The sequence below is a fragment of the Mytilus trossulus genome, unplaced genomic scaffold (genome assembly GCF_036588685.1).
Source record: "Mytilus trossulus isolate FHL-02 unplaced genomic scaffold, PNRI_Mtr1.1.1.hap1 h1tg000024l__unscaffolded, whole genome shotgun sequence".
NCBI classification, from domain to species: Eukaryota; Metazoa; Mollusca; class Bivalvia; order Mytilida; family Mytilidae; genus Mytilus; species Mytilus trossulus.
The window spans coordinates 7,716,368-7,739,788 of NW_026963290.1; the positions used below are offsets into that span (position 1 = coordinate 7,716,368).

Consider the following 23,421-nt stretch of genomic DNA (forward strand, 5'->3'; position numbering starts at 1 on the left):
TGCAGAATAAAAAAAAATAACTGGGATGTGGGGTAATGTTTAATGAAACAGTTACCAGACAAACAATAAACAAAAGAAGATGTACTAGCTTCTTAAAAAGAGAGGTGTCCTGATAATATCGACATCTGTTAATATACTGGAAAAAAGTAAATAGATGTATCTGTATCTATAAATTAAAAAAACCGTCATTCCAATATTACAAATTGTAATTGACGTCACCAACGCTGACAAGTTATTAAAATTGCAATCATTAGGTTGTAAAACTAAATACGGTCTTTTCAATTCATGCATTAATTAAAATGTGAAAGCAAAAATTTTTTGTTAAAATATCACAAAATTTAACACATTACATTTTTTTTTAACGTATTAGAATAAACAATAGAACAAGGTACTCAACAAGTATTGAGAGAATTATAAGACAAGGAACTAACCTTCAAAGTCTTCAATTATTTTATTTTGCAGCGAGTTTGAGACATAGCATTATATCAAGTGTTACGACAGTATCTTCAAGTCGTGACGAGTTACTGGAGGCATTAGAGAATGCACGGCGGAACCCTCCATCGTCTGTTCTGTATGAATCTCAACAGGATACCAGTTCACAGCTGACTGATAGTCCCGGTGATCCAGGTATTCGACAATTCACCCAATCACCACCTGAACCCAATGAACAAAGGGAGGCAGCTTGCCAATTTCGATCTAAACAAGGTAATATTTTTGTTCAAAACTAGATTATAAGACACACTACAATCATTTAAAAAAGGTGAGTCATATGTATACGAAACGCGCGCCTGGCGTACTAATTTATAATCCTGGTACTTTTGGTAATTATTTAGATATCATATCTAAGTAAAAATTAAAATCGGAAATATACTTAACTCCGAGGAAAATTCAATCGGAAAAACCCTAATCACATGACAAAATCAAATGACAAAACACATCAAACGAATGGCCAACAACGTCATATTCCTGACTTGGTACAGGCATTTTCAAACGTAGAAAATGGCGGAGTGAACCACGTTTTATAGGTCTAAACCTCTCACTTGTACAATGTGAACATTGTGGAGTTTACTTTTACTGTATGATAAGAAAAATTTTAACACGGATTTTTTCAATTGCCGACGTTAAAAAATGTTGGAAGTAGAAATAGCTGGCAAACACTTTAACATAACGCCTAACTCTAACCAAGCATCTAATCAAATCCCTATATCATTTCAGACAAGATAGGACATAAGAAAGACGTAGAACCAGGCGTTTCAGACATTGGAAAACAGTCTACTGTACATCCAAGGAAAACGAGAGGGAAACATAAAACTAAACAACGAGGTCAATTAACAGGAAAAAGAAATGTTTCCCAAAATGTTAAAAGGTATTTCTTCATTTTCTACATATAAGCATTTGTAGATGATTTCGCATAAAAATAGAATAGTTCTGCAACATAACATACTAGTAGCTTCTACAAAAAGAAAAGGCACATTCGTGGGAAAATTTGACGGTTACAACTTATTTTGCTGAAATAACGTGTCGTGATATGACTGCTGGAAAGATTCACACCTTATTGAATCACTTGTCAATATAAATACAATATATTTACGAGAGGATTCTCAAAATACTCGATATTCTTATACTGTGGATCCATTCATATATTGTGGGATGCATATTTTTTTTTTTATGGGTAAGGAAAACACGCGACTCAAAACATCGCTGGATTACACGAATGTATTATTTGTTTGTGGAAAAATGACAGGAGCAAATGATGAAGGCCATGCGAACTCTCTACAATTCCATATTTTTCAGACGAAAATTGATAACAATATGAATTCTCATTTAACCATCTCAATTTCTCGTTGAATTAATTTATCAATTATTTATTTTAGAACGCCTAGTATGGCTAGCACAACGAGTAGTGAAGAAGTAACTTATACATTTGGAGGCAAAGAAACGCCACCGCGGTATAGTCCATCTGAAGGTTACCTCTCATATCCTCATGAAAGTTATCCGGAGTCAGACTATAGCATTAGTAAAAGAGGTATGCAATGTTAATATATTATCTTAATTTAAGGTCAAATTACATTATATGGCAATAATTTTTTTTACTTTGACATTGTTAAGTATTATTTTCATAGAAAATATTATTACTTACTTGAATTTAACTGCTTTACTGCTTTACAAGTAATTAAAATTAGCAATATTTGATTTAAGAAAAGTTTTATTGAAATTTGGAAATATAAATAATATTAACAAATAGTGATGCAAAGAAAGTTTTTACTTTGTAACCATACTTTTTAGTACGTTGCAAACTATCTCAGATAGTGTGTGGTACGAAGTGAATTTCGCTTAGCGTATATTGCGGTATAATGTGTATATTTTGTTAGTAGGCAGATCGACACCTCATACAAAAACTAGATACGATATCAGCTTACAAACACCTGGAACTGATGAAAATAAACCACTGGTGACCACTTTTGCAAGACAGGGTTTCGTAGGTTCGATAGAACAGGACGAGGAAGCTGTTAGACTTCTAGATAGGTATATTCAATTTAAGCATGAACTAACGTACAAACATGTGATCCTGTCGATCTGTTAAGGTTAAAATATTTATTACAATCATATACCATTCCTTTTTCACATTATATCATTTTTGTTTTGATTTGATTTTAATTGTTTTCTATAGATTCGCCAATTCAACAAATTTCTGTCTAGGTATAGGAAGATGTGGTATGAGTGCCAATGAGAAAACTCTCCCTCCAAATAACAATTTATCTATGCATACTGTGGATTTATTATTATTCGTTGGAAACATGTACCATTTTAATGGGTTTCATGGGTTAAGGTGAACCACGAAAATAAATATTCAAAGAATTTTGCATAGGCTTTGTAAACTTTGTAATGCAAAACATCGACATAAAATATCCACAAAAATGTAAGTTTTCCTCAATCTACAAAAAATGATACTTAATTTAATTTGGTAGCTGGGCAATTTTGATTTAAAACGAGAAACCTATATTTTATAGTGAAACAAACCTTTAATGTTATTGTTTGTTACATTACAGGCATTATAGACCTGTAGAAATTGGAGGTGCTGTTATATTAACAGACAGAACAAGGTCATCTGACAAAGGCTACACGGACGATTTTACTATAGTATAAATTAAATGACCAAACAAAATAGCGTATTTAGTGAACAGAGTTTAGTCTTTGCCAGATTATCGGGAATTGTCAACAGATTATTTACTGGATATGCGAATGGTTAAATCGTAAAAATGAGTCCCTAACTCTGTTGCAGAACATGTCTTTCTGTATATATATTGACAATGGATGCCTTGAAGAAAGGGACACTAGCAAAAATGTCATAAGAAGTTATCTTATAGATAAAACGATGGTTAAGCATTTAAAACATTGTGCCTTTGTATATTTGATATGCAAATGCTGGTTCAACATTAAAGATCAAAACACATAATTGTGTAAATATCACGTCAGTATTTATGTTTAGCGTGTAATATAAAATCAGTATATATGTTTAATGTGTAAATATTAGATCCTTATTTATGTTTACAAATATACTTTATATTGATGTTCATGATATTTATAATAACAAGATGCAATGTCAAATTTCTTGTTTTAGTTTAAACATACTTTATTTATTCAGTGTAAGATGAGTTGGACACAAGATTTGTTTTTCGAGACTTTATATTGATGTTCATGATATTTATAATAGCAAGATGCACTGTCAATTTTCTTGTTTTAGTTTAAACATACTTTATTTATTCAGAGTAAGATGAATTGGACATAAGATTTGTTTTTCGAGACATCTTATCGAACTCTTGTCTCACAATTATGTGGTAACGTTTTAGGTATGAATAATGACATTGGGCATTTTAATAATACTGGTAATGTATTTTATTTTCTATTTTATTGAATGATTACACATTAGTATATGTTTGATCATGTTTTGTGGTTTTAAGGAGAGTCAAGCAACTTTGAAAAACTAAAATTTAGATTTTGGCTTTTATTCTTCAAGATGGAATGAAATGTGTTGGAATAAAACTAAATGAAGTAACAACTGTTTCTTTGACATTTTTATCTTACTGTTGCTTCTAAATCATGAACTATACTTATCATCTGGTAACATGATTTTACAGTATTTATCATTATTATTTATAAACTTCTCTGTTAATTTGATGTTTAGGTTTTATCGTTGTTTTTATTTTGCAATTATCCATGACTGATAAGTCTGTAGTAGTATTAGGTACTAGTATTTGCCAAAGACAGACTTCATATATACAGCTGTCAATTTCGTCCTCTTTTGTTAATCCTTATGTGAAGGCGGTACATACATTGTAACACTACAGGGAGACAACTCTGTTAAAATCAGTTGAACGTTTTAATCACGTTCCATTGTTACTTCTCAATGATAAAAAATAGTGTCTGTAAATCTGCTCAATATTCTATTCAACAAATTAAAAATCATTATACCACCTTAAACTTATACTTTAGTGCTGTCAATATTCAATAGTTGTCATTAATTATTTAAATGTTTATTCATTACATATATTAATTTTGGTTTTACTTTACCAATAGGTTAAAGTAAATACCTATTCATTATTGTGCATTTTGATAATGTTTTTCAAGTTTAATACGTCTTTGTAAATACCATTTATTTAAGTTGTCATCAAATACGTGTCTTTGTTTTTTCTAGTCAAATTGTAAACCACTGCCATGTTTTATTTATTTAGTTTTGCTATTTTATTTTTATTTTGACAAAGTCATATTTATTATTTAGTTTTCGTATTTTCTCATGTGAATCGTGATAAGCTAACAGTGCAATATTTCTAAGTTATGTTTACATGTGTGTGTTTTGTATAGAGAAATATAATTGTATAGAAAAAGTGCAAATATGAGTTATGAATGAGGAATTGTGTTTCCTATTAGTGATAATATTTTTGACTATTCCTAATCAGTTGTATATGATTAGATTATTAAAAAAAGCATATGTTTTTGTCTAGTCTAAAATTCGTAAAATATGTAACTACAAAGTTATTACTGTGCGTATAGCTACTATTAGCTCTGCCTTTTGGTAAATTAATAGGATTAAAATTAATAACATTGACAACTAGATACTTGCTTTCACGAGAATCATGCCAAGATTTATGCACAAACGTTAAGAATTGGCTAATCAAATAACAAGTAGTAAATTTACAAATTTAATTCCTCATTTAATTGATAATGCTGTCGTTTCAAAATGACACACAAGTTCAGCAAAGATGGCAGTATAAGAAATAACTCGAATTAATTGATTCAAGAAAAAAAAATGGTAGGATTAAATGCTTTCTTTTGGCGATATAGCCTTTGTGAAATAAACATTCCCTTTTCTCGAACATTCGGTTTTTCAGTAACCTCAAGTTTTATATCTTTACAACATGTCAATTATATAAGAACAGTTTAATTTCAATGTGAATGGTGTATACGGAATGTAAGATGCATTGATACCTCTTTGAAACTGACATTCAGAAGCAGTGCAATGGAATAGTTAATGTACTATGGTGATATGTAATGTGTATGTTATATATTTATGACAGTTACATGTGACGTTTTGTTATAAAATATATTGATATAAAGAGTTGAATTAATTGAGTTTGTTGTCTTTTTTTTTATTAATTATAAATAATAATAACGAATAATACAGGTCACTCTTCTGGCGCATCAAAAGTAAAATCACAAAAATGATGAACTCAGTGGAAAATCTAATCGGAAAGTCCATAATCACATGGCAAAATCAAATGAAAAAACACATAAAAAACGAATGGACAAAAACTATCATGATCCTGACTTAGTACAGGCATATTCAAATGTAGAAAATGGTGGATTAAACTTGGTTTTATAGCGCTTACCCTCTCACTTTGATGACAGTCTCGTCCAATTCCGCTACATTTACAATGATGCGTGAACTAAACAGGCATAATAAATAAAATAGTCAAAATATGGGTACAGCAGTCATCATCGTGTAACAATTTTAAAATGAACAATTTAACAGAACACAAACACATCTATCTACAAACACATTCATTGATTTGCGTGTCTGACGTCAGAATTTTTTTATACGTTACATATAGTTGTCGTTCATTGCAATTGTATACATGGTATATACAAACAACTTTAAAATTTCACATGAGCAATGTTAGCATACAGGGTTAAAAAATCAAAAGTATGTAAGAATTAATTTCAGAGATAGACCGAGATTTGAAATAGTCCAAAAGTTATATAGAATTTATAAGAATCCACAAATAGTTCATTCCACTACGCGATTGAATAATTTTGACGTTTGTGGTTCAATGTATTTTCTTATTCACGAGCATTCACCTGGATAATGTGAATGCGAGTGATACTCGGAAATTCAATGAAACTCTTCTCGACCATGGACTGGTACAACAGGTCCAAGGACCAACACACAATAAGGGTCACACACTTGATGTCGTTATAACAAGAGACAACAGCACGCTAGTGCAAACATCTACATCCATTAAGGACCCATGTCTATTCGATCAGAATGGTAATCCTTCTGGTGATCACATAGCTTTGTTTACATCATTGAAGATCTCAAAGCCCCCGAAACAACGACATACCGTGTCTTATCGCAAATTTAGTGACATCAAAACAACTGAGTTCATACAAGATTTGAGCAGCACTAAAGTAGTTCAAAATCGTGAAGGGCCGGTTGAAAATATAGTAAACCTGTATAACACTGAGCTTAGTTCAATCATCGATAGGCATGCACCATTAAAATCGAGGAACATCATAATGCGTCCTAACACTGAGTGGTATACAGACGAACTCCGCTTAGCTAAGAGAGACCGTCGAAAAGCAGAACGACGAATGCGGAAATCGAATTTGACAGTTCATTGTCAAATATTTCAAGAGACCTGTCTGAAAGCAAGCAAGCAAGCAAGCAAGCAAGCAACCAAGCTTCTCCTTAAATCCAAGAAGGACTATTTTTCAACAAAAATATCCGAGATAGAACATGATCAAAAGCAATTGCATCGTTTGACAAATGACTTAATGGGCAATAGGCGAGAAATCATACTACCTTCGCATAAAGATGAAAAAGTTCTGGCTGACAAATTTTGTGAATTTTTTGTTGGAAAAATAAGTGCCATTCGTGACAATCTCACGGCTAAGAATCATGCAGCAAATTACAACCGTGATCCAATGAGAGCTGATATAAAATTCGAAGGTAAACCATTAAGATCGTTATCGCCAGTTTCAAATGACGAACTTCGTAAAATTATCTTGGCTGCTCCTACAAAGTCTTGCGAACTTGATCCGTTACCAACAAAACTTCTTAAGCCCTTTGTGGATCATTTGTTGCCGTCAATCACAGATATAGTCAACAAGTCGCTATCAGAACAATGTGTACCTTTGTCGTTCAAACAAGCTGTTGTGAGACCATTACTTAAGAAACCAAATCTCGATAAAGAGGTACTCAAAAACTACAGACCAGTCTCCAACTTACCTTTCATTTCAAAGACCCTGGAGAAGGTTGTCGACATTCGACTAGAAAATCACATGAGTTCACATTCTCTACATGATAGTGTTCAGTCAGCCTACCGTACATGTCATTCCACGGAAACTGCACTCTTACGTGTTCATCACGATATTGCCTATGCATTAGATAATAACTGTTGTGCCGTTTTGCTCATGCTCGATCTATCGGCCGCTTTTGATACCATCGACCATCAGATTCTTTTTGATCGTTTGGAATATTCTTTTGGCGTTACCGGAGATGCTTTGCTATGGTTAAAATCGTATCTTATAAACAGAACTCAACGTGTTGCTATAGGATCAGTACAATCTGACGATATCAAACTCGATTTTGGTGTACCGCAGGGCTCGGTCTTGGGGCCGAAACTATATTGTATTTTTGCAAAACCAGTAGGCGAAATTTGTAGGCGCCACGGAATGTCATACCATTCGTACGCAGACGATACTCAGGTGTATCAAATTATAAAACCAAAAGGAGACTGCAGCGATCTATCCAAACGCCTAGAAAAATGTTTGTCTGATATTGGTGATTGGATGAGTGCCAATATGCTTAAACTTAATGAAGACAAGACAGAATTAATTATCTTTGCACCAAAACATCAATTGAAGCATCTTTCAGATTTTCGTCTGACATTTGATGGAACAGTGTTGAGCGACGTTTCTTGTGTGAAAAATCTGGGAATGTACTTTGATAAAACCATCAGTATGGAACATCAAGCCAGTGCGATCACTAAGGCCTGTTTTTACCAAATTCGGAATATTGGTAGAATTCGATCTCTTATTTCAGTTGAAGCCTGTAAGACACTAGTATGCTCCCTAGTAACATCAAGGCTGGACTATGGCAATGCATTGTTGTACGGTACTAACACCAACATTATCAGTAAATTGCAGCGGGTACAAAACACAGCAGCACGTTTGATAACACAAAATAGGAAATTTGACTCAATTACGCCTGTTTTAATTTCGTCACACTGGCTACCCATACATTACCGTTGCCAATACAAACTTATTTTATATGTGTACAAAGCACAGCATGGCAAGGCTCCTAGTTACCTTGAAATTTAATTACGCCATACAAGCCAAGTAGATCCCTCAGTTCGGAAAATAGTATGCTCCTACATCCTCCAAATGACGTTCGAACGAAAAGCTACGGTGAGAGGCGTTTTGACAAGGCTGCGCCTACACTCTGGAACAATTTACCATCGTCTTTACGGAGTGTAAATTCCTTAGATGTTTTTAAAAAGCAACTCAAGACTCATTTATTTCAGACTGCTTTTAAGGATTTCTTGTAGTTTTTATATACTTTTAATTGACTGCATTAGTTTTAGACAGTTTTATATATTTTAGAGTACATGCATTTTTCATTCTTTTATAAGTATCTTATAAATTTTTATTTGCTTGTTTGATTCTTTTAAGATAGTGCTTTGTAATCTATGATTTATGTATTTTTGTATTTTATATATGTTTTAATGTGAAGCGCTTAGAGTAATTTTTGTTATTATATATGCGCTCTATAAATATTGTATTTATTATTATTATTTATTATTCATAATAGAAATATATCAAAATGACATATAGGAATGCCGACAATTGGTTTGAAAATTCTACCTCCAAACTCCGGCATACTGACCAATTGTTCTTCTGTTAGCATGTTTGAAATTTTTGTTTGTCACTTTTAACAAAATATTGCTATGATATCCCAAAGTAATAAATTTATAGCGTATGCCACCATTTTTTATGTTGTAAGGCATTGTGGATTATTTCTTTTGTGCGATTTTTCAATTTCACATGGGAAATTGTGGTATACAGGTAAAAATAAAAAGTTTTGATAGAATTAAATTCAGAAAAAGGCCGAGATTTAAAATTGTCTAAAAGTTCTTTAGAATTTTTAAGAATTCACATATGGTTAATACCACTACGCGTGTAAACAATTTCACAGTATTTCTGAAGACCCTCTTTCACTGCGGACAGAATTTTAGTCAATCTAATGGACAATTCTGTAGTGGAACATGAAGATGAGCCAGCAATATACCGTTGTTTGTACGGAATTCTATGGAGCTTTGGTATCCAATACAAACAAGGTGAGTCCTTCGATTTAGTGTTCAACGTAATGTTTATTGAAACCATAAAATACTTACGATTTGCTAAAATCTGATCCTTGTCAATTTGCATGTCTTTGCATGTGGGATTACCTGAGTGCTCATTTATACCTAATTCTTTTACAAGACATTCGAAGTAACACGATTTACATACAAAGACAATATAATTTGATGCTTTGGTCGTTGAAACAACAACATACTTATCATGAAGAGACGATAGACATTTCATGGCCTCTTTGTCTCTGAAAACGGACTTTGGTCGATCGTTTACACAATTTTTCAACTTGTGAATGCGACGTTTTATCAGAGACCTGATAGTTTTAACGAATAATAGTTATCCCGTACCATTGTAAACTCGTACCAACGTCAACTCGTACCACTTTACAAAAACTCGTACCACTGTTAACTCGTACGAACTTATTTAAATGCATTTAAATGGTGTTTAATCAAAGATCCGAACTGCTTCATATTATATACATGTCTCATGGGCGATCAACCAATTTTTTGTTTTCTTCTAATTATGTCTCATGTGCAATCAAACCCTTTCTTTACCATAGTAGTATGTGTGAAATGTAAAACCGGCTCCTTTTGTTTTCAAAGATAAATATAATAATCAACAAAGAATGTGGAATGATATGGCTACAGTATTAAATTTTTTGCGCAGACAAGATAACTGAAACGTCAGATATTTGTATAACATGTGCCCCTAAATCAGTTTTACTTTCCGCAGCTATTTCACCCACGCGAAGTAAAGCGAAAAAACTTAGACTAAAAGCTGAAGCGAACATGGCGGATTCATACGACGAAAAACAGACATGTTGGAGTGACCTGATTAATTTCCGCAATAAATCAATTGAAATTGGTACCCGCAAATCAGGTTTTTTGGGATATAGATATAGGAAGATGTGAGTGCCAATGAGACAACTCTCCATCCAAATAACAATTTAAAAATTAAACCATTATAGGTTAAAGTATGACCTTTTTAAACCTTCTAATGTTTTTCCTACTAAAAAGGATTTTGTACTATCTGTTAAATCTTGAATGTTATGTTGATAACTTATTCCTGACATATATGTTAAGACAGTAGAGGCTGACAGACCCTTGAATGAAAGGAAGGCAATGTAAAATATTAAATCGCTAAGCGGGGCTGGCCAAATATCATGTAAGTTGTATGCTGATCGAAAGTTTTTAAAGGATTCAATTGCCGTATTGTAGGTTTTCCAAGTTTTTTGTGCCATAGAACTGGTAAGAAGATGATTTAATTCAATTTCTAAAACGTTCAAAGGTGGTCTGGAATTGCTGTTCTGTACTGATCTGCTTCTGGGCAAAGGTTTCTGAAACGCTGAAAATCACAACGGGATAATGAATCGGCTATGGTATTTATTTTACCAGGAATGTGTTCTGCGTTTAAAACAATATTATATTTTAATGTGGAAAAAACTAGATTCCTGATAAGGGACATAACTCTATTCGACTTAGAAGTTCTCTTGTTTATGATAGTAACAACGGCCTGATTATCCACATAGAAAATGATTCGCTTGTTTTTAAGATGTACTCCCCATATATGAAGTGATATGACAACTGGGAAAAGTTCCAAGTAAGTAATGTCCTTCAATAAATCAAGTTCTGCCCATTCTTTTGGCCAACAACTTTGTGCCCATTTTCCTTGAAAGTAAATGCCAAAACCTTTGTTTTGACCCCCTGCACTGTCTGTAAACAGTTCAAGCATATCGTTGGAAGTCCATAAACTATCAATCATGACCGTAACTCCATTATATTGCTCTAAAAAAGAGGTCCAAACTTTAATGTCCTCGCGCATATTACATGATACCCGTTCCCTGTGGTGTGCTTTTCTTATGTTACAAGTAGCATCAATCAATCTTCTGCAAAAAGCCCTTCCAAGGGCGATAACTTGGCATGCAAAGTTGAACAAACCGATCAGGGACTGTAACTGGCGCAAGGTTACCTTTTTTGAATGAAGAAACAGCTGCAAAGTTTGTTTTAAATTAGTCAGTTTTTCCCCAGGGAGCCTCATTTCCATTTTTAAGGTATCAAATTCAATGCCTAAAAAGGTCAAAATTTCTGTGGGTTGAACAGTTTCGTCTTCGGCTAATGGAAGCCCTAATCTGAAAAAATCTTCTTGAATGTTTCAAGTGTTTCCTGACAAGTTGTACTATTTGCTTCACCTCCAAAAAGGAAATCGTCTAGGTAGTGAAGTATATTTGAATTTCCACTGGTAAGTTCCCTAACCCAATGAAGCGCTGTTGAGAACTTTTAAAAAAGCGAACAGCTGATTGAGGCTCCCTGTGGTAAACAACGATCAAAATAATATTTACCTTCAAAAATGAAACCCAACTGGTCAAAATCTGAAGGTGAAACCCTTAATAATCGAAATGCACTTTTAACATCGGACTTTGAAAGTTTTCCTGCTATTCCTATATTTTGTACCAAACGAACAGCGTCATCAATTCCCGAATACTGCACAGAGCAATATTTCTCATCTATAAAGTCATTCACAGAGTTATGTAGGGGATAGGAAAGATTATGAATTAAACGGTAATCTCCGTTCTTCTTTTCGGCCAAAAATATAGGAGAAATGCGTAGAGTTGGCAAAGGTGGGTGGTCAAAAGGACCGGCCATTCTACCTAAAGTAATCTCTTTATTTATTTTTTCTCTAACAAGATCTGCATGAATAGTCACACTTTTTGAATTGTCTGCATTAACAGGTAAACGTGAACCGGACTATTGTAATTTAAAACCAAATCGTAGACCATGTATAAGTTCGTTGGCTATTACTTTAGACGGATAAAATTTTAAAGATTCTTCTACTTCATTCACACAAATAGGGGAGTATCCCAAAGAGTACAACTCGTAATCCTTACCTCTTTTTGCAGGCCCCAATAGGGTGGTTTCCAGAGCACCTGAAACATTTATGTTCAAATTGACATGCTGCCCCATAAGTACATCTACCAAAGTTGTAACCCTTGCACACTGCCGTGGGTCTTTGAACTTGTTCTGGTTTAGTATTTTGGACATGCTGTGATCCCTTATGACCCCCAAAAGAATTAGTATCTGAATAAGCAAATCTTGGAGGAGTAGAGACGTACATAACCCACAACTCCATGTCTAGCTCTGCCCAAGACGATTGTGGACATCTTGCCTTACGAAGGCGGTATTGTTCATCATATATAGCCCAACCTGAGCCATACCCTCTAGATGAAGCTAGTCGAACGTTAAACATGTATTTCATGAACTCTTGACCTTTATTGGGCCATTTTTCTAAGACTATATCCATAAAGATGATGAATGCAGATGTCCACACGTGCAAATTTGTAATGGTGTTCTGTTTTGTGGAGTTATAGTTAATAACCCCCCTTTTACTGAAAGATCGCCATTTAACTGGGAGTCTGTGGCTAAATCTTTTGCAGATTTAAGTAAAATATTTAAATCAATATATTCTCCGGCCCAAATCTTTTCCTTAATTTTACCCGGTATATGGGCACCTACAGAGTCAAATACACTTGATGTGTACACTGGTGTTACACTTTCATGTACGATTTCTAAATTAATACCCTGTGAATAACCCCTATTATGATCACTTAAACCTGTTGTATTGTTAAACATACCGGATGAAGCTATATGTTGCCTAGGTACTGGGTTTTGACTTGGTGGTGGGGTCTGGTCTATTACAGGTTGGTCACTGCCACTGCCACTGGCCACAGAAATACTGCTTAGATCAGACTGGAATGGTGCCGTCTCCTTGTCCGTGCTTTCTGATTGTTCTGGTATGGTCTCTTGTGTTTTCTTCTTTTTATTTAGTGATTGTCCTGGCATCCCCCTAGGTTTTCTTTGTCGTTTTGGTGGTTTCATGTTGCTGCTGTTTAATTTTTCGTTAGCTATGTTGGCAGTTTTGCACTTGAATGGTAACGCATGAATGACGTCACGAAATGACGTATTATTGATGTGATTAAATTAAGAATCAATTAGGATTGATTCCGGAAAATGGAGTTAAACTTTTATTAAAACAGTTTATCCTTATATGATAAACTTAATTAATGATGTATGCAATTTACTTTCACTCAATACCTCTCAAGTCTGTAAAATGTATATAATTTGAAAGTACAATGACCAATTTGCAGCTAATGTTCCCTGTCTATACACCTAATCGCTATTTATTCCATTCCGGATAAGTTCTAAAATTACACAACTTTTTCATTCAGTCGATGATATCTGGGACCCTGTTTAAACCCATTCTGACAAAGTGTCCAGTTCAACTTCTTCCCGCTTAATCCATGCTCTGGCGTAGTCCTCAAAGGAATTCATATTTATTTTGAAGTTATGATTCCAATTGATGTGTTGAGGTTCTCTGAACTTACCGTAGGACCATGAGAAATGACCTTTCGGAGATTTTAATGTTGAATTATGTTTAGATCCCCAGTTATAGCATGACTATAGGGGCTGTAATTATAAGGTGAGTGGGAACAGTCACCTTTTTAATAACTGGTCCTGGAGACGCTGTCTTACATTAGTTTTAATATAAATAATCAAATTGCTCCGGAATATTATATATTTCACAAAATGCATAGTCATTAAACACAGTATAGTCGTCTGATCTATATTGTTACCGATGGTGACGAAGTGTGGAGTTGTAAGACAGGTGATACATGTTTAGGCCAGCTGAAGGAATCCTCCGGATACGGGAATTTCTGGCTGCATTGAAGACTTGTTGGTGACCTTCTGCTGTTGTCTGCTCTATGGTCGGGTTGTTGTCTCTTTGACGCATTCCCCATTTTCATTCTCAGTTTTAAATTTTATGCTGTCGATCGCACGGTCTTGCTGCTCATAGATATCATGCGCCAGTAAGCAGAGAAAACATAACACATGTGATCGTTAGAAAGGCACATTTAATAATGATCGTGAGGCGGTAAACAGTTAAGGGAACTAACCCATCATTCGTACATGTATAATCATGACACATGGAGTAAGGGAGATAATACAGATTAATACATGTGACAATGAATACAATACATTGGCGATGCGATGGTTTCAGCGTATGTGTATTGCCTCGGTACCTTACTGTTGTCGTAGTTCACGTTTCTGTAGCTCAATTTCCTTATTTTGTTATAAATTAATGCTAATAACTATTAAAAGAATGTGATGTGGTACGATTGTCAAAGGGACAGAACCATTCAACAGAGACCTAAAGAACAGGATACTTATATTTCTTTTCGTTTTGAGATTTCTTTCTATTTCTGTTGCGCAATACTGAGTAATTCGGTTTTCGGACTTTATATACTGTTTTACGCGCCCTTTTCATTTCATCGAGAATTCACACACCAAACTTGTTCGACAACTTTATTGACAATGTGAGTGACGAGGAAGACCAACGCGATGTGACATGTACTAACCGAGATTATGAACCGCCTAATCAAACAGACCCAGATAATCATGTAGGATTTTTTGAAGACGCCTTTTCTTTGTTTTCCTGTCAACTGGATACTGCCAACCGTCTGAACCATTATTACAGGAACTCCGTTGAAGAAAAAGCTAGGTCTGATCTTTTTCTTCCACCTAGTGCATCATATACAGAAATATCGTCTAGGAGTAGGAGCACGGCTGGTGGAAAAAGCGTTTACACATCAAGCGAGTACTTTGGTGGAAAGAAAGGAGCAACCCTATTTTACTACTGCAACGAGAAAGGCCATTAGGCCTAACCATGTACCAGGAAAGTAAGCAGATATCCCCAAGAGAAGCAGTTGCAGTGATTCAGTTAAGTACCAGTTTTATAATTAAAACGAGCAAGATAATGAATATGAAAATTCATTCATAAGATAGAAACCCATTCTATTATGGTAGCCTTTTCAAAAAATTTCATTTTTGAAAGATATTTTAATTGCAAACAATTTTGTTCTCAATGTTATTCCTAAAGACTATTTAATACCTTTTTATAAAAATAATTCTGCTTTTACGCATTCAGTATTCGTGGAGCGTAACGGGTAATTAGTAAGCTTTTAGAAACGCGGGCAGCTATTGAATGCCAAGATCAGATTCCTTTTATTTGGTTATAAATCATAGGGCATATTGGATATTGTGGATATTTCAGAACACAACTAAATATCTTAAAAAATTCAGCTTTCACATTTAAATTCTCTACAGCAGCACGAGTTTTCAAAAGTTTTACGTCCTGTTGTCAAGCATTTTCGTTTGCAGGGCCTAAAGAACTATGTTATACTTAATTTGACGATGGCTGGGGAGTAGAGTAGAGTATGATGCACAATCTTTTGAATGTTATCTGATATCTTGTTGATATATTTTATATCCGCAGGTTTATTTGGTTTTTTTTTTGTTACCCAAGAGAAAGGCGTTTGGAAGCTTCTCAAAAATTAACTTTGCTTGGTTTTGAATGTGATATGCATAATTCTATTCCGTATCTTCCTTTACACTCTTATATTTTTTATTATTTGTTTAAAACTCAGCATTTATCCAGAAATAGAATGACCTAGACATTAATATGAACTTGCCGACATTTACAGTAATTGTTTTTTTACTTTGATGATTGGTTTGTATCCAATTTGTATTTTAATTATTTTGATAAAGTGTGCGGTCCATACACGTGTGACCTGTTTTCAGACAAAATTTAACTGTTAAATTGCACCATCTTTAAAATTAATAAGATCAATTTCACATATACTTACCTGTAAGGTCAAGGCACTTTGCTCGTACCGAAATGGACATCATCAGCTGTGTTGCCTTTATTGTGGTCATTTACAATGTAATTGTAATAGGTTTAAATACTTCGTGAAATATTTAATCGAGTACGCCAAATCCAGCAGGTTGTTTCTTAAAGGCTCTGATATTAACTGAATTTCGTTGCTGAGAAATTATCATTTAATATTTCATTCTGAGGTTAGATTTCAGAAGCTGAGGGCAATTATATATTTATTTTCCGGTGATGGGAGTTTATTTTATACATTGTAACTACCCGTGATGGCCTTGATGGTTATTGCGACTTTTAACCTGTTAAAGGTGTTTATAATCTAACAGATAATTTCCCGTGATAGGATTTTGTTTATTTCCCCGTGACAGGATTCTATTTATACTTTGTGATGGGATTTGTTTACGTTCATGTGCTGGGATTTTGTTTATTTTCCCGTGATGGAACTCTATTTATCTCCTGTGGTGGGATTTTGTTTATTTTCCCGTGATGGGACTCTATTTATATCCTGTGATGGGATTTTGTTTATGTTCCCTTGATGGGGTTTCAATTTATCTCCTGCGAAAGGATTTGTCAAATGATCTCCAACTCCGTGACGGAGACCCTTGCAAGAATTTATTAAGTCTTATAATTGGTACCATATGTCATTTTTTTTTTTTTTCAAGTCTGAAATTTTACAAAAAGTTTTTTTTTAATAATTATGAAGAGATGAATATCATTAAGAATTTAAGAATATGTTGTTTGAAAACTGAATTTCATTGCTGAGAAATTATCATTTAATTTTATCGTTCTGAAGTTAGATTTCTGAAGCTGAGGGCAATTGTATATTAATTTTCCCGTGATGGTATTTTTTTTAGACATTGTAATTACCCGTGATGGGAGTTTATTAAGACATTGTAAATACCCGTGATGGGAGTTTATTTAGACATTGTAATTTCCCGTGATGGGAGTTTATTAAGACATTGTAACTACCCGTGATGGGAGTTTATTAAGACATTGTAATTACCCGTGATGGGAGTTTATTTAGACATTGTTATTACCCGTGATGGGAGTTTATTTAGACATTGTAATTACCCGTGATGGGAGTTTATTTAGACATTGTTATTACCCGTGATGGGAGTTTATTTAGACATTGTAATTACCCGTGATGGGAGTTTATTTAGACATTGTAATTGCCCGTGATGGGACATTATTTAGACATAATTTCCCGTGATGGGAGTGTATTTAGACATTGTATTTGCCCGTGACGGGAGTTTATTTAAACACTGTAATTACCGGTGATGGGAGATTATTTAGTCATTATAATTTCCCGTGATGGGAGTTTACTTAGACATTGTAATTACCCGTGATGGAATTTTATTTAGACAGTGTACTTACCCGTGATTGGAGTTTATTTAGACATTATAATTACCCGTGATGGGAGTTTATTAAGACATTGTAGTTGCCCGTGATGGGAGTTTATTTAGACATTGTAATTACCCGTGATGGGAGATATTTAGATATTGAAATTTCCCGTGATGGGAGTTTATTTAGGCATTATAATTACCCGTGATGGGAGTTTATGAAGACATTGTAATTGCCCGTTATTGGAGTTTATTTATACATTGTAATTACCCGTGATGGGAGATATTTAGATATTGAAATTTCCCGTGACGGGAGTTTATTTAGACATTGTAATTACACGTGAGGGGTATTGCTACTTTTAAACTGTTATAGGGTGTATAATCTAATAGGTAATTTCCGTGATGGGATTTTGTTTACGTTCATGTGCCGGGATTTGGTTTATTTTCTCGTGTTAGGACTATGTATCTGCTGTGATGGGATTTTATTTCCGTTCCCGTGATGAGATTTTGTTTATGTTCCCTTGATGGGGTTTCAATTTATCTCCTGCGAAAGGATTTGTCAAATGATCTCAACTCCGTGACGGAGACCCTTGCAAGAATTTATGAAGTCTGATAATTGGCACCATATGTCATTTATTAGTTACGTCTGAAATTTCACAAAAAGTTTTCGATAATCATGTAGATTTGAATATCATTAGGAATTTAAAAATATGTTGTTTGATGCTGCAGAGTTTTCATGATTTTAGCGAGCTTGCAAATATTAAAGTATCCAATTTATCTTTTTCACAAATCTCATCTAGGTTTTATGATAGAAAGTAGTAAAACTGATGTGTATAGACAGGGCAACACTTTTTGTCTTGCGCTAGAACTAACTCGGACTTGTGTCCAGTGGTATTTATATATCTTTGATCTCCAGCGAATATGTATTTAGAGCAATTAAAAAGTAAAACAGTATATACATGTACGTTATGCAAAATCAACAAACCTATTTCATATACCAGAGCAAGAGAGCTATTTTAGATGCTTTGTGTCAAGCTGGTTTCGATAAAAAATAAATTTGAGGAGTGGATGCGCTACTCAGCTCATAATAAAATACAAGATAGAATTTTAAAAGCACACAGTAGATGAAAGTCAGATCTATTAAAAGACGGATACATAAAAGAAAATTTATATAGCAGGTTATCTTATTTATACCAGTCTACACCGGCATATTTCCTTTGTTTTGTCGAACTGTTTGGTGTGTATCTCCTGCCATATTAGTCTTTGTTGTTTCTTTATATAGCATAAGAAATAATTTATGTTCGGACGAGCAAAGCGAGGTAGAACATAAAAACAACTAAATGGCAATGTAAGGCCTTCACGAGTGAGCCAAACCTTTACGGTATAGTTAGCTATGATTAGGTGTAGAAACGTATATTAATATAATGATATAAAACCTCGCCATTGAAGACGCAATAAAATGTAAGTGTGCAATAAAAATCTAAACATGGTTACACAAATAAAAATTTTTACAAATAGACTGAATTATTTACCAAAAACCGCTATCTAGATTGTAAATATGGCGACCAATAGAACGTCATCGTTTTGTAGTGTAAGTGTTCTAGCAGCAATTGAAATTCAAGAATGTCATTTCAAAACTTATAGTAGTGTTAATAGATGCGAAAGATTTCAAAGCGACATTTAAGATCATAAATCGAAATAAGCAGATCATGCTCCACATAAACGCAATTAGATTACCTCATTGTGAGAAGTATGAACTAAGAGTATACACCGCAATATATACCAACAAAACTGAACTTTCTGACAGTTGAATGGTAAATATAACAATGTATGAGAATAAAGACATATATGTGTGTGAAGAACAAGCCATTACGGTAGCTTTTTGAGTCACTTTTCAGAAGTTAGCATTCTAGAGGGGGTAGGAGGGGTCCTGATCCCGAAATCCCGGACTTAAATACACGAGATCCCGAAATCCCGAGGTCCCGAAATTCGAAAAAAAGAATTCCCGGATCCCGAGAGGGCCAATCCCGGAGTCCCGATAAAGTTCCTATCCCCCCTCATTCTAGAGTCAAAGTATCATAGTAATATGATTACTTTATAAAAATGATTTTGATATGACGTTAATTGTATAATAAAAAAAAATTGTATAAAAAAGCAGGCTGTAACTGAGCAATTTAATTGATTCTATTATAAAAGAAACCAGCTAAAAATCTATGCTTTTTTAATACGACTAGAACACACCCGTGATATCGCGGGGACGTGACTGAATTAAAAAAGTATGCGCAAGCCTTATTTTAGTATTAGTATTGTCATCTGATAAAGTCATGCCGATTATAAGATACACAGTTTTCTCTGCTTTCAAATCTTTCTGTTTGAACCCGTCGAACTTGAACTTATCAATTATTGGTAATATTAATTTTTTGGAAAACAAAAGGTCCTAGAATGGAGCATTTTTAAATCATTAGCATTTTTTTATCCGAGTTATAAATAAAGTTGAATTCTTTGATTCGCTGTTTTACGTCATGCCCGCTAACAAATTGAAAACTGTACCTATACGCCTTATTTTTAATCCATATTTTTAGTTTTCGTATTGTTATCTTAGAATGTCTTACTGATTTAAAATACTACAATAGGTAAAAAATTGACAATTTAGTAGTGTCAACCCTGTAATTATGACCCGTGTATATAGCATATTACTCCTGAATACACCGTTTGGAGGTGCGCCTGTCAGATGCGGAAGGTACAGATAAGATAATAGGTAACAGGTAAATATACTATTGGTATCGGTATCGGACTTGACCCGGAACTTCTTAATTATTGGCAATATTAATTAGGTGGAAAACAAAAGGGCCTGGAGTGGTGTAATTTTTAATCTACACCTTTGTACTATATGAGTTATATATAAAGTTGAATTCTTTGATTCGTCGTTTTTACGTGATGACGGCTGACAAATTGGACCTCGTAATTTTAGTATTATAGATAGTGGTCCTGTATATTTTAGTGATGTTTCATTAAATTACGACAAAATACTTTCACCTAAGAAACATTTAACTTATAAAACCTAACAACATGACGTGGGTTGACAAGCTACCATTTTAACCCTGCCACATTCTGTATGAATGTGCTTGTCCCAAGTCAGGAACCTGTAATTCAGTGGGTGCCGTTTGTTGATGTGTTACATATTAGTTTTTGTTCTATTTTTTGTACACAAATTAGGTACTTAGATTTCTCGTTTGAAATTGTTTTACATTTGTCATTAAGGGGCTTTTTATTTCTGCCTATGCGGTTTGGGCTTTCCTCATTGTTGAAGACCATGTGGTGACCTAAGTTGGTAATGTCTGTGTCATTTGATCTCTTGCGGAGAGATGTCTCATTGACAATCACACCACATCTTTTTTTGTTATAAGCAGCTGCATACATAATAATACATTCAGTTCTGATACCCTCAAAATAGCAACACAAGGGCATCCGTGTGAAGCCCCGTCTAGATATATGGAAGCATAATGTGCTTTTTCCATATCTACTCCAAACTTTGTATAATGTAAACAGCAGTGCATATGCCAAAGTACGACCTTCAACAAGGAACAAAATCGGATACTACTATAACAAATAAATTATAGTCGTAATTACATTGTAACCAATACAAAATTTAGTGTGAAATTTCTGTATGTGCCTGTCCTAAGACAGGAGCAAGTTACTTAGTGGTTTTCGTTTGTTGCTGTATAACATATTTGCTTTTCGTTCATTTTTTTTAACACAAATCAGGTTGTTTGTTTTAGAGATTGAATTTGAATGGTATTGTTTAAATCGAAATGATTTTTTTTTTAAATGCATTAAATTCGCAATATCTACAGTCAAAATGAATTATTTTCTTTTTTTATGGAAATTCGGAATATTTTTAAGGCATCTAATTTCTATTGGGTTTCATTTTATTTTATAAAACAGCTTTGTTGTTATTTATATCTGAGTAATTCCGCTTTGACAGATAATCAACACCGAACAACTAAAACTGTTTAAATTAAATATAACACACACATAATATTGGTACCCTAAACCAACCTCGGCATAGTTATGTTTAAAACTTAAAATGCAGTAAGCCTACAGGATATAACAAAAAAATCAATTCTTCTTTTTTTATATTATAGAAACCAAAAACGAATAACACTTACACGCGTACAGTTGTTAAAAATAAGTAATACCAATTTCTTTTGGATTACATATACTTTTACTTCAAAGTAAGCGCTATAGAACCAGGTTAATCCACCATTTTACAATTTGAAAATGCCCCTAACAAGTCTGGAATATGACAGTTCTTGTACATTCGCTTTTGGAGCGTTTTGTTATTTGATTTTGCCATGTGATTATGGACTTTCCGAATTAATTTTCCTCTAAGTTCAGTATTTTTGTGATTTTACTTTTTTAAATCGTAGTAGTGTCTGACAACATAGTGTCATATTCATAATTCACTTAATCAAATGATTTTGATGATCAATTGTTCTAAAATGCCTATTTTGTAAAGCATTTTTCAAATGAAATAAATATCCTAGCAAAAGAAATGAGTGATATATCCAACCATAACCAAAACTGTAAAGTAAAGGGTTGTGCATATTATCGATTTAACTCCAGGCCAAAAAAATGTTGGTTGAACTTGGTTTGGTGGCTAGCCAAACCTCGCACTTTTATAGCAATGTTGAATTTACCGCTAAAATGACAACATTACATAACAGAAATATAGTACAAATAAATGTAAACAATAGGAGCACAGTTATATATACTTCCAAAGTTTACCGGAAGTTTAATAATTAGAAATTCCATTGTCTGGAAAAAGGTCAATAAATTTAGTCACAGGTGTGGTATTCTGTTTGAGGGGTAAATCTCAAGGTACGTGAAACATTTTTTATCTATGAGCACACATTCTTTTCTGATTTTTCATTATCACCTTTAGAATGCTGACCTGACGTTAGGTTCAGAACGGATAAGCGATAATCTGATTGCCTTGATTTTTAGGATTAAAAACATTTAGAACAACTACAAACGATGACAAAAGATCCAGTTTGTTGAACCCTGTCCTTAATGTTTCCCGTGCCTAAATGACTAACTTTATAATTTACTTTCTGTCCTTGTATGCTATTTATGTGTAGGGCAGTAACAAAGATTTTCCACTTTTGTCGGTTGTTGGCAGTTTTCTGTAGTATGCCCCATGTCTTTGGATGTTTACGAGCCTCTAACTCTACAGTTCTCCTCCGTGTAATTTTCTGTCTTCCTCTCTTTCTTTTGATATAAAAAAGAAGATGTGGTATGATTGCCAATGAGAAAACTATCCGCAAAAGACCAAAATGACACAAACATTACCAACTATAGTTCACCGTACGGCCTTCAACAATAAGCAAAGCCCATACCGCATAGTCAGCTATAAAAGGCCCCGATAAGACAATGTAAAACAATTCAAACGAGAAAACTAACGGCCTTATTTAAGTAAAAAAATGAACGTCGATGGTCCAGTGGAGTGCTGTCTATGTGATTTCCTTTCGTTTTTTTTTCGTAAAATATGTCTCAACCATCTCCAGCGTCTTCTCATTATAGTAGTGGCTATATCTACTTGTTGGAATCTGATGAGAGTGTTATTGTTTTAATGTTTTTGTGGCAAAAAGATTCGCGGAATTTGGTATGGAATACAGATAGCACATTTTTGTCGTGGTCTGTCATCCTTCAAAATTCTGAACAATAC

General features: G+C 33.9%; 1 protein-coding gene and 1 pseudogene across 4 annotated transcripts in view; one reads left to right on the forward strand and one right to left on the reverse strand.

Annotated features, from left to right (window-relative positions):
• The window catches only part of LOC134699101 (cell adhesion molecule DSCAM-like), a 49,031-nt gene extending 43,404 nt beyond the window's left edge, over positions 1-5,627 (forward strand). For 2 of the 4 annotated variants that reach the window (XM_063560791.1, XM_063560793.1), the window contains 5 exons: positions 463-705; positions 1,216-1,366; positions 1,875-2,026; positions 2,376-2,526; positions 3,051-5,627. In XM_063560791.1, the coding sequence (XP_063416861.1) occupies positions 463-705; positions 1,216-1,366; positions 1,875-2,026; positions 2,376-2,526; positions 3,051-3,147 (794 nt within the window). In that variant the 3' untranslated portion in view covers positions 3,148-5,627. Of the gene's footprint in view, positions 1-462; positions 706-1,215; positions 1,367-1,874; positions 2,027-2,372; positions 2,527-3,050 lie in introns of all 4 variants that reach the window. The other 2 variants (XM_063560790.1, XM_063560792.1) reach the window with 1 other exon arrangement.
• Positions 5,628-12,513: 6,886 nt separating this feature from the next.
• On the reverse strand, positions 12,514-13,684 carry LOC134699084 (uncharacterized; annotated as a pseudogene).
• Between the last annotated feature and the right edge of the window lie 9,737 nt (positions 13,685-23,421).